The following is a 14,154-nucleotide window of genomic DNA, read 5'->3' as shown; positions in this document are numbered from 1 at the left end:
TCGTCTTTCCCTCCCCAGACTCTGACCTTAGTTCTCTATGCGCGGGATATACTGGGTAGGATGATGATGATGACAATTACTTTAAAACGGCGAACTTAACTAGAGTCGGGCTGGTCTCAATGAAAGATAGGCCGGGCCAAGTTGGACTCTTAAAAAAGGAAAATGGGCTCAAATGGCTCGTTTCGAGAAGAATGCTCTTAACACAATCAATAAATAAGAATAATGAATACACTGGTTAAAGAAATGAACATTGCTTTGTATTTACTTGATATGATAATGCTAAAACTACCATCTTCATTACTGTAAAGATCAACCTTCATGAAAGAATAAGTGTCCAAGAATCATTGCTAATTGATAAAAATACTTTCTTTTATACCCTTCCGTTTCATCCATTTAGTCTTATTTACTTTTGGCACAAAGATTAAACATTTAGTCTCATTTACTTTTGGCACAAAAATTAAAATATTAACTATAATGAGTTCAAATACTGAGTGATTTAAAGTAAGAGAGGTAACGTATAATAAAAGTAGTAAAATCATATCCAAAAATAAAAAGAAAATTACCAATATATCTCTAAGTTTTTGCACTTATCAATGATACCTCCAAGTTTTTTCGATTATCAATGGTACCCTCGTGTTATTAAACGTCTTACAACCATAACCTTTTCTAATTTTTTCCATCCAAAAACGTTAACTTTTTTTTCTTTTTTTTATTTTTTTAATGTTTTAAAATGAAAAATAAAAGAAAAGAAAAAAAGTTGACGGTTTTAGATGATTTTGGACGGAAAAATTTTAAAAAAATTACGATTGTAAAACACTCAATAACACAAGGATACCATTGAATTGATAATCGAAAAATACCATTAATAAAGTGCAAAAACTTTGGGATACCATTCATAATTTTCAAAATAAAAATTTGGCAAATAAGAGAAAGACTATAGGTTATATGCCATTTTCAAGGTATTTACATAATTAAGAAAAAAAAAAAAAGGGAGGTCCATTTAGGGTCCCAATAGAACCCGTATCCGATCCGCTCCATTTATGCCAATAGAGGACCCGCTTAAAGCTTACGGGTAGATCTATACCCATATGGACCCCAGACCATTGCACATGTCTAGTCTTGACAACTTAAAATATTATCAGCTAACAGGCTTTGGTGATTCCATGAAAATCTTAGTACCAGTAATCATACAGGAGTTTGAAAAAAAAAAGAGGAAAAAACTCTTGTAGTTACATACTTACATTACTGCTGAAAATTTGTGAAAGATCTAACAGAAAATACTGCAAAAATAGTTTAAAATACGACGAAAATAAGTTGGGTTCCATATCAGGTGTTAGAAGTTAGAACTCTAGTATGATTTCGAAGCCATCTTCACTTTGATCAGCTCGGCTGCCCGGAGGCCAATACTTTTTTAGTAAAGCACCTAATATTGATTTATGCAGGGATTGTCAAAAAGAATCATGTCATATAAGGCTTGGAAGCTGACAGTGTCATGAATCGACATTTGTTCGAAAACCCCCAGGGTGACGTCCGCTTCTTCCCCTGCCTCGCTGATAACCATCACCACCACGGCCTGCTCCTTGTCCTCGTCCTCGTCCGGAATATTCTCCTCGACCACCAAAACCACGGCCCCCACCACCGTAACCTCCGCGACCCCTAAAATTATCAACGCGAAATCCTCCCCTTCCTGAAGGAAACCTGCCCCGCCCACTGTCAACTGCAAATAACAAGCAATTAGCATAAGAACTAGGATTCAAGATTTCACTTGTTTTTTATAGACAAGTACTGACTATCACTAATCAAGGGTAATTCTGGACATGCGTAAGGTGTCCAAGTCCAACCGTACAAGGGCCCGTAAATTAAGGAGCCTCAAATGTTAAGTCTACATCACCTATACTTTAGTTTAGGTACTTGTTTTAAGCCCCAATATTAGGAAAAATGTAAAACAAAAAGGGCTGAAAAAATTATTGTATACATTTGCTCCGCCCCTGACTGACTTCAACAATAGCCAAAAGAGATATCAGAATCTCTCTACTTCAGCAACTTCAAATCAAATACATGGCAACAATGTACACCAACAATAAGAGTAAAAACTAAGGAAAAAATGAGGGTTGTGTGCAGCACCCACCTCGAGTTGATGTCTTTTTTATTTCAGCAAATGCTTGTCGACCTCCAACCACAATTGGAGAAGCCTGTAGAGTATTAAAACTAAATTAATTGAAAAGAGTATTACAAGTAAGCATATTACAGTTGGGATTTGTAATAACCCAGTCTATTTAAAAGATTAATCCAATCATGGAAGTAAATTATCCAAAACAACTCCTTACTGATAAGAACAACTTAGAAACAAACATTTATATGGCACATGTCGTGGACATAGTGTAACATAATTCGCCAGTTAATTTGCGTTTTGAATTCGCGATTCGCTCAAAATAACCCTAAAGTAGCCCAAAAATAACCATAATTCGCTTTTTGATTTGCAATTCGCAAGGAGATTAGTGAATTATGTGACAATAACAGTTATGCAAACCCAAAAACTCAAAACTAGTCACTATATACTCAGACCAATTAGGCTTAGGAATAGAAAAATCCAAAGTTCTAAACATTGACAAAAATCGTTGAATTAGACATTATTTATACCACAACACAATCCCCAAATTTCTTTTGTAAGGCTTTTGAGGCATATGGGCTGATGAAGATAGAAAAATCCAAGTTCTAAACATTGATAAAATCAAACTTTATGCCTGAATTTTTTTATTCGGTCCAAAATTTCTAGTTTTAGCCAATTCGGTTCAAAAGTACTTAATTCGATCTATTAGTCTAGTCTTAGCAGTTTGAATTCGGTCTAATGTTTACAAAAACGGTTTGATGCGGTTTGGTGTATGAACAAATAAGGTTTGGAACTGAAAAAATGAAAATCAAATTAAATATGGTCTAATTTGGTTTAGCCAAAAGTCCAAACTATACACCGAACTTTCACCCCCAGTCACACCTAAAATATATAACATCACTTTTAAGGATAATATAAAATTAAATGTTTGTAGAATAAAGAAGATAGTTCTAGTGAAAATACTTTTCATTTGATGGGAAGAACATGGTTTTGGGGAAAAAAAATTTCTTTTGAAGTATTTTTTTCATGAATTAACATCCTTATTGTTCATCTATAAAAATCAATTAACCACATATAATCACATAATAAAAGAATACATCATATGCACAAAGACCATAGTATAATGGAAGAAAAGAAGCCTTCGGGAAATTAAGCGACAATATAAAACAATGATATTTGAATTTGTAACTATACTTCAAGCAAACTCTATACTTACAAGGTAATCAATACTAAATTTAGACTTTTAGAGATTAGATTATTAATCAAAGTAAAAAATTACATAATAACAAAATTAAATTTACATGATAATCAATTAACCAAGACCATAGTCACTGATAATTGATCATAGTTAAATTGCAATTTATTATATAAAAACCCGTAACTTTTTTCTTGAATTTTACCAAAAAAAGTGGGATTGGGTTGTGGTGAACCGGTGGGCAATGCAGGTTGCAAAGGTAGTGGGGGACCGTGGCGGCAGTGGATGTGGTGTTCGTCAAGGTCGATAGATGTGGTGGTCATCAAGAGCTTTGGAAATTTGCTATGTAGTGTAACTGTATCTGTGCGATTAGCGAAGAATGGTTTGGAATTTGGAAATGAACTTTGGTATTTAAATATGTGTATTGTGTGAAGGAAGAATGTGCTCCTTGAGAATTAAACGAATACATCACGGTTAAAGATATCCACCTAGCTCAGGATGGGAGTGTGCACGCATTCCATTCTTGAGGTCCGAGTTCGATTCTAGCAGCAAGCAAACTCACTATTTTTTTAGAAGGGCACTACCCTCACGTGCAGGCTCATGAGGGAACGTAGCCCAAGGATACTCTTGTGATATAGAGAGATAAGAGTAATGAAAGATGGGACCCTTGTATTGCAAGAGAAGGAGAGAAAAAGAGAGAAAGCTTTCCATAAAAGTATAATAACCAATTCAAACTGAACGAAGAAGGAAAGTTTTTCAATTAAAAAGAGGGACTGATAATGGAGAGAAAAATTTGGAACTAGTCAACATATGGCATTTAGGAGCAAGGAAGTATGATTCAATTCTTTAGACAGGACACTCAATGACATATTTCCATTAATTCCAGGGTGTAAAATCCAAAAATGTATGGTTTTAGGCGCAAGGATGCATGATTCACTTCATTACAAATAAAATGATTATTCACAAAAAATTGATAAGAGAAACAGGCACATAGTGAAGAATCGTTTGTAGTAGTATGTTTCTACAATATATTATAATTATATCATCTAATATGCAACAGGCTCCAGTATAAGCTTGACATTCAAAACAATAGAAGTCGTATGACTATGCCCTCAATAAACGTCTCTCATGTATGAATGCAGGCAACAATGACCATGTACATTCTTATTAGTCTGAGAGTAAAGAAATTGACCATTCATCGACAGTAATATACTTCAATTGATGGATGATGAGGCGACAATGACAATTATAATAAGATGCATATAAAATATATAACATAATGAAGTTCATAAAACAAATAAAAGCGCAAAAAAATTTAAGTCAAACACTACAGGTTGAACATCAGTAATCCATGTGGACGACCATTGGAAATGATATATTGGTTCATGTAGCGAGCCCAATCTTTTGGAATTAAGGCTCCCGCATTATTGTTTTTGTTTACTGTAATCCAGGATGGATAAAGAAACAAGGAATTTTTTGCAACAAACTAGAATTCCATCGAAGGATTGTTAACACTTACCTGAATTGCACTTTCCATTGAACTTGCGGAAAGAAATTCAACAAATCCATAACAAGTTCCCTGCTGCTGTTTGCACAGAAAATAAAACAAAATCACTACATAAGCATACTATCTCTATTTTGAAAAAAGAACAAGCAGATGCGATAAAGCGACTGACCCTATTGTATCTGACTTGTACACCACCTTGTTTTATTGTACCAAATCTCTTGAATTCTTGCTCCAGGTCAGCAACTGTGACATTGATTGGCAAATTGCGCACGTAAATGGAATGACCTTCAATTGCATCACCTGCATATTTGTAAGGAAATAGAATTATGAAAAAGTCAACATTCACAACCAAGATAAATATTAACTGTACAGACTTGTATATTCAAGATCTACACTCATAGTCTCCCAGATGCACGCGTGACAAATGACAAGGTCACTTATGAGTTTATGATGCACAAAATTGAATGAATCAGTCATACCAAGTTGTCCTTGTTACTCCTTGTTTATCATGTTGTATGGATCTGTAAGACCCTAACAAATACTCCAAGATCAAAGTGGTAAAGGGTTTAATGTAAATTTCAAAAGTCTAATAACCAGGAATCATAATAAGTGTTTGTTGGTCTTTAACAAAACCTAAAATAAAATCCAAAAGATCACAATACAATCAAGTTTATTAATCATGTGGCCTCGGAAATTAATTTTTTATAGATCTCTCATATAATGTTATCAAATCTATACCTATAACTAAAACAAAAGACGTTGACATCATTATATTCCCAAACTTATGTGGTGTCACCTTGTGGAGTAAAGTTTTCACTCCAATATAGGATGATGATGTCATCCTATTATATAATGGAATTGGATTTTCCATTGGTATTCGTTAATATTGATTATCCTAATAAATATTATCATAATCAATACATTGAAATTGGTTAATTTTCTCAACAATGCCTAAATAGACTGGAATTGGTTTATTTAATCAAGATATGTAAATGCACAATTGAAATCGGTCAACGCAATCAACCTTTCAATAATCTACCTAATGTATCTAGAGATAAAAGGAGAGATAAAATGGTGAATAAAGATTGAAGGTCAGACAAAGATGAAAATGAATATTTGCATTTGTAAAGCAAACAACTTCATTTTTGCAATCATCTGACATTTGCTTTAAGTTTATACTCTAATTTTCTTTTATTTTTTATTTATTTAAATAGACATAATTACTTTAAATGTTTTTTTATTCATAAAAAAGTGTCAATTACAATCTCATTGTGATCAATAAGATAATTGCGCTAATTACATGAATCCATATCAACATTCATATAGTCTCATACAAGACAAGCTATTTTACATTTTATATTAGTATAATTATTTAAATTATTTTTTTATACGTAAATGTTATCATCATTTAAAATGTTTCCGTTAATTTAATACTGTAATATATATTCAAAACAATTAATTTATATTAGAATTTACTTTTAACATAGTTTGTTATGCTTAGTTATTAAAAAATATCAAAATAACATTGTTTAACATCATACATAACTTATAAATAGTATTTTTAAAAATTAAAAATGAATTAAATATTAGCAATTATATGCAAGTATTAATTCATTGAAAATCAATAACCAATAATTTACAATTCATTTTCTTTCTTTTTTTTTAAAATAATCAAAAACAATAAAATAAAAAAAACCGTGCATCGCACGGGAATTATCTAGTAGCCCAAATAAAACCAAAACTTTAAACTCCTATTAAATATCCTGAGATCTAAAATTACCTAATCGATGAATTGTATATATAACACAAAGAAACAAAATCTAACCAAAGTCTAACAAAGATCCATGAATAAAGAGTACCTATATTTGATCCAATCTTTGACTTTACATGGTAAGCTTTATCTATTCAAACCATAACATGGTGTTCTGTTCTTCACTTTAATGAAAAGCCCATGTTAAATTTCGTACTACCTATATATCTTTCATAAGCTCATATTTCATCCACCATTATATGCAAGACTTCATTTGCATCATCAGAATCATACTGTTTACATAATTACTTGGTATGCAACATGATCCAAGTATAACTTCGACCTGAATAACCAAATATGATTTCAGGACATGCTAACAGATCCAGTTTAAGTCACAAATAAAATATCTCTAGCTTGGACTCGGCCTTTATCCTGTCCATATATGTCTCGACCCCGGTTATGAGACAGGCTATGGTTCTGAATCGACAAAGAAAAACCAAACACATCACCACATGGAAGAAGAATCTCTTGTAAGATTTCTAAACCTTAGATCTGAAAATAAGCATCAAACTGATTGAAGGTGGAGACCTGTGCTTAAACGTTTAATAATTTTCCGCGGAGGAAGAGAGAGGCAGTTGGAGAAGGAGAGCATTGAATAAAAATTTTTGTTGGTATCCTTGCATTCTTTGTGACATGTGATTCTTCTATGACCATGTTTACCCAATATTAAAACATGTTCCCATTCACATTTATTTATTTATGATGTACGAAAACATCATTTAAGCTTGCAATTTACATAGGTGTATTTCCTAAGCATCATCTTCGTTTTCAATAACTATTTAATTTACCCTAAAAAATAATACTCCCTCCGTTTCCTAATGTTCTTGCCGTTTAGAATATTCCATTTTGGAGAGAGAAATTTGATTAAGATTTTTAAGACATATATAGATGATGAAATTATCCATGTGAGATATTTTTATCATATATTTTTTATAATTTTTTATAATGCGTATTTAGAGATATTGAAGCTCGAACGTTGCTTTAAAAATTGTGCAAAAAGTAAATGGGAAGAACAAAAAAGAATGGAGGGAGTACAATTTAAGAAGTCTATATGAATGTCATTTTAAACTTGTGTCCCTGAGCAACCGAGTGCATAACTGCACTTTGGAAACTCTTTAAATGTATCTTTGTGTCTTAAGAAAAAAGTAGTGCTTTTAGATCGCAAATTCCAATAGTTAGGTTCAAAAATTGAAATTGTTTCGTCAATCTAATCTTATAATATAAGTCATAGCTTTTGCAACGGCCTCCCAAATTTTATTTTCAAACTATAGGCCTCTTTCAAAAGTCAACTTAGAGTTCACCAAAGATCAACTAGTAATTTTTTTTACTACGCATGGTTTAAAAGATATGAATGTCCTTTTACTTTCCAATGCAGATTAAATTCAAAAGTACTCACTTTTTTCTGTCTCAGATCTCAAAGTTTAGATATTAGTACTTTTTTTCGAATAGAGCAAATTGTTCCATTATTAGTACTATGCTATCCACATAAATGATGGAATCATAATTTTAAAGTAAGGAAGATATAAACCTTCTACTTCAGCAGTAGCACTCTCAGGGGGTTGATTCTGTGCTGAAGATTCCCTAGTTGACGCTGAAGGCACAGATCCAGAAGATTGCTTTTGAGTTCCTCTGGGAGCTGATCTTACCGTATTAGTAGGCACATAAACGTTTGTCGAACCAGGATCACCCTTTGCCTTTTTCACCTGAAAATAACCATATAAACATAATGAATAACTTTTTATTTAGAAGGCAAGCATAAAGCTATATTCAATCACAAACTCACAATTGATGCATATGAATTCTTGGCACCATCATCTTGGGTAGATATTTGTATTGATTCAGTGCTTTCAGAAATATGGTTTTCAGTTGATTGAGAATTTTCAGGGACCATATCTTCTCTAGGTAAAGTTATTTCCTTTTCAACAGCTTGAGCAGACTGTTCAACATCATGATTGTTCTCATTTGGAGGAGCCACCTTCTGGGTCAAGGCATCATAGGCATGAAGAGGCTCTATTCACATTTCACACAAGAAACGATGGTTACTTTTTTGTTAACAAGAATATAAATATGTTGGGGAAAATGGAGGGAAAAAAAAAGAAGCGACAAATTCTACCTATTTCTGCGACTACTGGAACAGATCCAGAATCATCAACTTTAGCAATAGTCACCATATTCGTCTCTGAACTTTCACTTTCATCAACATATCTAAATACATCATTCAAGACAAAATATCCCTTGGATTGAGGAGCAAGAAAAAATGATTGAGCAAATTTCTTCCGTAAGTTATCCTTTCCAGTTAAACAACCGGTCACTAAGACAATCACCCCATCTTTGAATGAATCCTGAGCATCAGCAGTCATTATCTCCGCCTTGTAATTTTTGTAATCTAGTGAAACAATCTTTGCTTTGATACCCTACAGAAGGTTAAGCATAAATTTGTTTGTCAATCTTATCGTTCACATAACTATAGCATCTGAAAAAGTCAATTGATGTCAAAATGAAGATCAACAATAATGTCGAATCCTTAATCCCAAGATATGGGATTGGTTTCATGAAATAAAACAAATCAATGCAAGAGTTCTTGTAGCCTCAAATTGAGGGTTTGTGTCTCAAGGCCCCCCAAACAAAAAGGTGATAAAAATAGCTATATAAGAGAAACACAAAAAATCAACCCTAAGTATTCAATACCATATTAAAACACATAAATCACCATTAATGACCTAAGCTTATGACCAATGTCTAAGGGTCTACATTCATCTTTTTCAAAGCAACGTTATTGCATTATTTTACTATCAAGTAGGAGTTAATGACTACATCTATAATATATGTTAAAAAAATGTTGAAAAACATTAAAACATATAAAATAAAGGATCACTAATATTACATTATTTAACTTGAAGTGCCTTGTAATAAGCAGCAAAGGTTTTTGGCGGAAATGAAGCATTCATTACTGACTCAGCTTGCCACACATGATGTGGTCACACTTTGACAACATGAATCAAATATAAGAACCTTAATTAAGTTATACTTTGATCAATGCGTTCCTTGTGACAAAATGTTAGTTGCATTATGCAAGACAACTATTTTACTTTGGATTTGGAACTCAAACAAAATGAGTAGCTTTCTTAGTGATCTTTTGGTCCCAAATGAAGTGTCAAAGATACCCATGTCAAAATACACTATGTTGACACAGCTATGTAAATTTAAATTTAAATTTTTATGTTACATAGAAAGACATTACGTAAACAAATGTTAGGAGATGATTAGAGCAAAAGAAATAACTTCTAAGAAAAAAATAACACAGAAGAAATATTTTTAGAAGTTGAACAACATGATCTACAAGCTAAAAAGCTAATGGAAATAAAATAATAAAATGCTAGTTAAAGAATTGAACACTTGACGGGTGCGCTTAGTGACGAACAGCAAATGCTTTAACCAAATCCGCAACAACTCAACTAGATCAATTAATAGCGTTTACAGGGCACAAATTACATTATGTAATATTTAAAGCGACTCAATGGGGTTTGCAGTTTGCACCCACTGTGACCTTTACCTCCACCCTGGCACGCACCCATCCAACCTGGAGCAAGCGCACTGGTTGCTCTTTTATCGATTATGGCTTTTTGTCAACCCCTCATTTAAAAAATAAAATTAATACCACCAATCCACCAATCATTCCCTCTCCTCATTTAATAGTTAACGGAAAAATTTGCTAATGTTATACCCTCATCCTCCACCTTCAACACAACCTCTCCTCATCACCACCACTTGTTTCCCTCCATCTACTTTTTTTGAAGAAAAAAAAAAAGTTTACTTGTGGAGTTTCCTCCGTTTCTAGTTGAGAATAGCATGAAGGTTAACTTATACTATAGAATTTTGATTTCTAACTTGCTAATTGATTTTAATAGTCCCTTAAACGACCACTCACCTTGAAAGATATTGATCCATATATGTACTATGTATTATTTTATCGGCGTAATAGCCAAAGAGTCACACTAGTCAAAATCCAATTTTTCACTAGAAATTATAATTTAGATTGTAACACAAACAACAAATACTCAAAAGACAAAGAAAAGCAAAAATTCAAGAGTTATAGATGAATAGCACATTGACCTAATGCAACAAAAGTAGGAGGAATTAATGATATAAAAATGTATATAAAGTGCACCAAAATCATTGTACTAACTTGCATCGTTGTCACAGATGTCATCTCGCCATTCTCATCCTGGCGACTAACAACACTTGAATCCTGGTAGAATCTATATACCAGCTCAGGGGAATGATGAAGAATATGGTAGTACTGCTCAACAAAAGCATTAGCAACAACTTGTGCACTTGGCGCAACAGGAGGATCAGCTGTCTGCAGGGCCATCCTGCTGAAAAATAACTTCCAGAGTTTCTAAACAATTTAATCAGTCTGGGCCAAGGAAAAAAGAATGAACCTACACAATAAATATGAACCAAATGAAACAAAAAAGAATCAGCAAAAATATCATGTTACTGATATAAGACTAAAGATATTCAAGAAATAAGATGATAGGTAATATATGGTAGTAAGAAATTGCCTATGGAAATGCCAATCTGTTTTTATGGAAAATGTATTAATAGGAATGTACAGGTGAGTTGGCATGCATCAAATGCTTATCAACACATATAATTTAAGTAACTTCCCATTACCACATACCGGAGAGCATATGTAATCCAATAGCTATATAGCAACAAGATATGCTTATTTAGAATGTAAAAGCCAGAAATCCTTAAAGGAGAACAATAAAGATCTATGTACCTTGGCAATGCAAATACAAAAGACAGGCTATTATGAGAAAACGAGAATTTGGAAAAACAGCCATGTAAATAAATAACAGCTTTTAATCTTCACACGTAATTATAATGAGATAACTTCTCTGACAAACGACCAAAATCCAGTCAGAGAAACGCATTACTATATATTTACAACATCATCCTACCTAACAACCATAGCATAATATGACATGCCACCTAAGATGCCATCATTGAAAAATGATTCCATAATGCTAAATTATACATACCAAACTTCTCTCTCTATCTTCGTGCATAAAATCAACCTAGATTACGAACATAGTATAACCACACAAATAGAACAGCAATAATTTATAACAGGAAGAAAAGGCAAAACAACTAAAGAAGGTTAGACATTAATCCATTATAATCAGCATGTGAGTGAGTAATAATTACAGGATATAAGTATGTTTTCAACACAAGCTTTGTGTTACTATCTTACTATTCATTTTTAACATACTTTGGTGCATATGAAAAGTAATTGATGATTGATACAACTAACCATATCCTACTATATCCGATATCAAGGATCCACACAAGAAAATTTATGTCATCTTCTTACACATCAATTATTTTTCGATTTGTGCGTCTAATCCTTACACATCAATTATTATTCGTCGATATGAAGATTACACTTGGACAAAGTAAGTGAACAGAAAAAACTCACGCCACCGGTAAATTAGTTGAAACAGTTTATCATTTCAACTAATTTTCAAAAACCAACACCTAAACGAGTTAGCCATTTTGATTTTGAGTTCACCTTATTTTCAAAAGAACCCCTAATCAGTGGCGGACCTATTAAGGGGACTGGCCCCTCCAATTTTTTTTTTTTTATATGATTATTTAAAATTAATTTCAAAAACCTCATAATTAATATCATGAATCCCCCACTGCCCCTAATAGTGGCTTAAGTAACAAGTTTTTGCATCAAAAACTTTTACAATAAATTAAGCTTTTTTGAAAGCCGGGTTCTGTTGGAACAAGTACAACTTTGCTTAGGAAAGGTCTTGGATTCAATTCACACCTAGCCCCTCCTTCCCTCGGCCTACCCTATAATCGAAACCAAAAAGGTTTTATTTTATATGAAGTAAACTTACTTTTGAAAAAATTCAAAAGAAACTCAACTTATTCAACAGACCAAACGTATCCTTAGTAAGCAAAAATGTCACCTTTGTCTCCTTCCTATCTATAAGCGTCATGATTTTGATGCTTAGCTTTCAATGGTGATTACCCTTTAAGGGGGTGTTTGGCATAAACTTTTTAATACTAAGACTCCCTTTTTTGATGGTAATAAAATAAATTACCACCCATTTATATCAAGTAACAAATTGCCTTTATTTATGTAGTTGTCATCTTCCTTTTTGTTGCTACTCTTGTTAGTGTTTCTATTATCAAGTAAGTGTTTCCCTTGTATTGCTATACCAAACAATATATAACTACAATCCTTACCCTTACTCCTCTTTACCATTTCCCTTTCCATTACATTTTATGTTCCCATATCAAACACCCCTAAATATATTTCTTTATAAAAAAATTAAGAAAATACAATAAAGCTACATAGCATTTCTACGAGAATAAGAGTAAAAAGAGTAAAGTTGAACCTCAAAAATCAAATGGGTCTAACTTGAAATTCATATCAAAATAGAGTAAGGGAGTATTAATCAGCATTATTATATGATCGGATAAGTTAAAGATGCACGAAAAACGCACCAGAAAAGCTGAGACATAAAAGCCTAAAAGGAGTTGAGTAAAATGCAGAAACAAGTACTAGTAGATTACAATAAAAATGCGGTAAGACAATGACATAATTGAATTGAAATGCACAAATTCATTCGGTAAAAGAGCATTTTATATAGAACGCATCAGAACACAAACAAATGGGAATTGTAAGAAAAAGAAATTGGGCATGAAATTTGAGATCTAAACCTAAATTACCTGAAACAAAAAGTGTAAGTTCGGAAGAAGTGAAGAACAAGCAAACGGGAAAAGTGGTGCGGCTGCGATGCGTGCTATTACTTTAGTAGTAGTCCAGAAAGATGGAGAGGTATTGTATCAGTCACTAATTCACTATTAAAAGTACTACTTCTATTAAGTGAGCATGGGTTTAAGTATCCGCTAAATATTCTAATTCTTAAAAGTTGTTTCAGCTCGTCCTTGACCGTCTTACTATAAAACAAGTTCATATAATTAACTTTTAATTTATTATTTTAAAGTCATAACTGATTGTTTAAAGGTTATAAGTTATCATTTTAAGACTATAAAAAGTAATTATTTAAAATTGTAAGTGATCACTTTAACGTTATAAATAATCACTTTAAGACAAAAAATGTGTATTGGGCAGCCCAATAAAGATGGTCTCACGTCTCATTTAAGAATTAGTGAAGTTGTTTTTAGGTGAAATATTCACGGTGATTAAGAAAATACAACTCCCTCCAACTCACTATTGATGTCTCATTTGCTTTATGCACTCTATCTAATACACTCATTCAATCTTTAATCTTTAATATCTCTAATTGTGCATAGCTTTTAATTATGAAAAGTTGATATGAATAATCTTTGCATTGAGACGAATCAAACAAAATCTCACTTGACTATGTTTTAACTTATAGATTAATAATAAAATACAAATTAAGAGTAAGTGATGAATAGTGTCCAAAAAGCAAATTGGACGATAGTGCTGAATTGGAGGGAGTATAATTTTTTAGATGGTGAAT

General features: G+C 32.5%; 1 protein-coding gene across 2 annotated transcripts; it reads right to left on the bottom strand.

Moving 5' to 3' along the window:
- Window positions 1–1,119: 1,119 nt before the first annotated feature.
- On the bottom strand, window positions 1,120–13,514 carry LOC130801830 (nuclear transport factor 2-like). Of its 2 annotated transcripts, none has more exons than XM_057665729.1 (9): window positions 13,376–13,514; window positions 10,809–11,064; window positions 8,736–9,036; window positions 8,406–8,632; window positions 8,151–8,325; window positions 4,982–5,112; window positions 4,825–4,890; window positions 2,129–2,192; window positions 1,120–1,717 (listed from the first exon to the last, which is right to left on the bottom strand). In XM_057665729.1, the coding sequence occupies exons 2-9, from the start codon at window positions 10,992–10,994 to the stop codon at window positions 1,491–1,493; spliced, it is 1,377 nt and encodes a 458-aa protein (XP_057521712.1). In that variant the 5' UTR covers window positions 10,995–11,064; window positions 13,376–13,514; the 3' UTR covers window positions 1,120–1,490. The 2 variants fall into 2 exon arrangements, with proteins under 2 accessions (XP_057521712.1, XP_057521713.1); XM_057665730.1 differs by lacking the exon at window positions 13,376–13,514 and adding an exon at window positions 13,151–13,335.
- Window positions 13,515–14,154: the final 640 nt, after the last annotated feature.

Source organism: Amaranthus tricolor, chromosome 15, assembly GCF_026212465.1.
Source record: "Amaranthus tricolor cultivar Red isolate AtriRed21 chromosome 15, ASM2621246v1, whole genome shotgun sequence".
NCBI lineage: Eukaryota > Viridiplantae > Streptophyta > Magnoliopsida > Caryophyllales > Amaranthaceae > Amaranthus > Amaranthus tricolor.
This window is presented reverse-complemented; position numbering and strand designations above follow the sequence as displayed.

Bases quoted from the DNA above. Each gene is read 5' to 3' on its own strand.
- LOC130801830 (XM_057665729.1), bottom strand. From the start codon at position 10,994: ATGGCCCTGCAGACAGCTGATCCTCCTGTTGCGCCAAGTGCACAAGTT. The intron at 5,113-8,150 runs GTTTATATCTTC...ACAAATATGCAG, and splicing joins TGCTACTGCTGAAGTAGAAG to GTGATGCAATTGAAGGTCAT. The intron at 1,718-2,128 runs GTGGGTGCTGCA...TGTTATTTGCAG, and splicing joins AAAAAAGACATCAACTCGAG to TTGACAGTGGGCGGGGCAGG.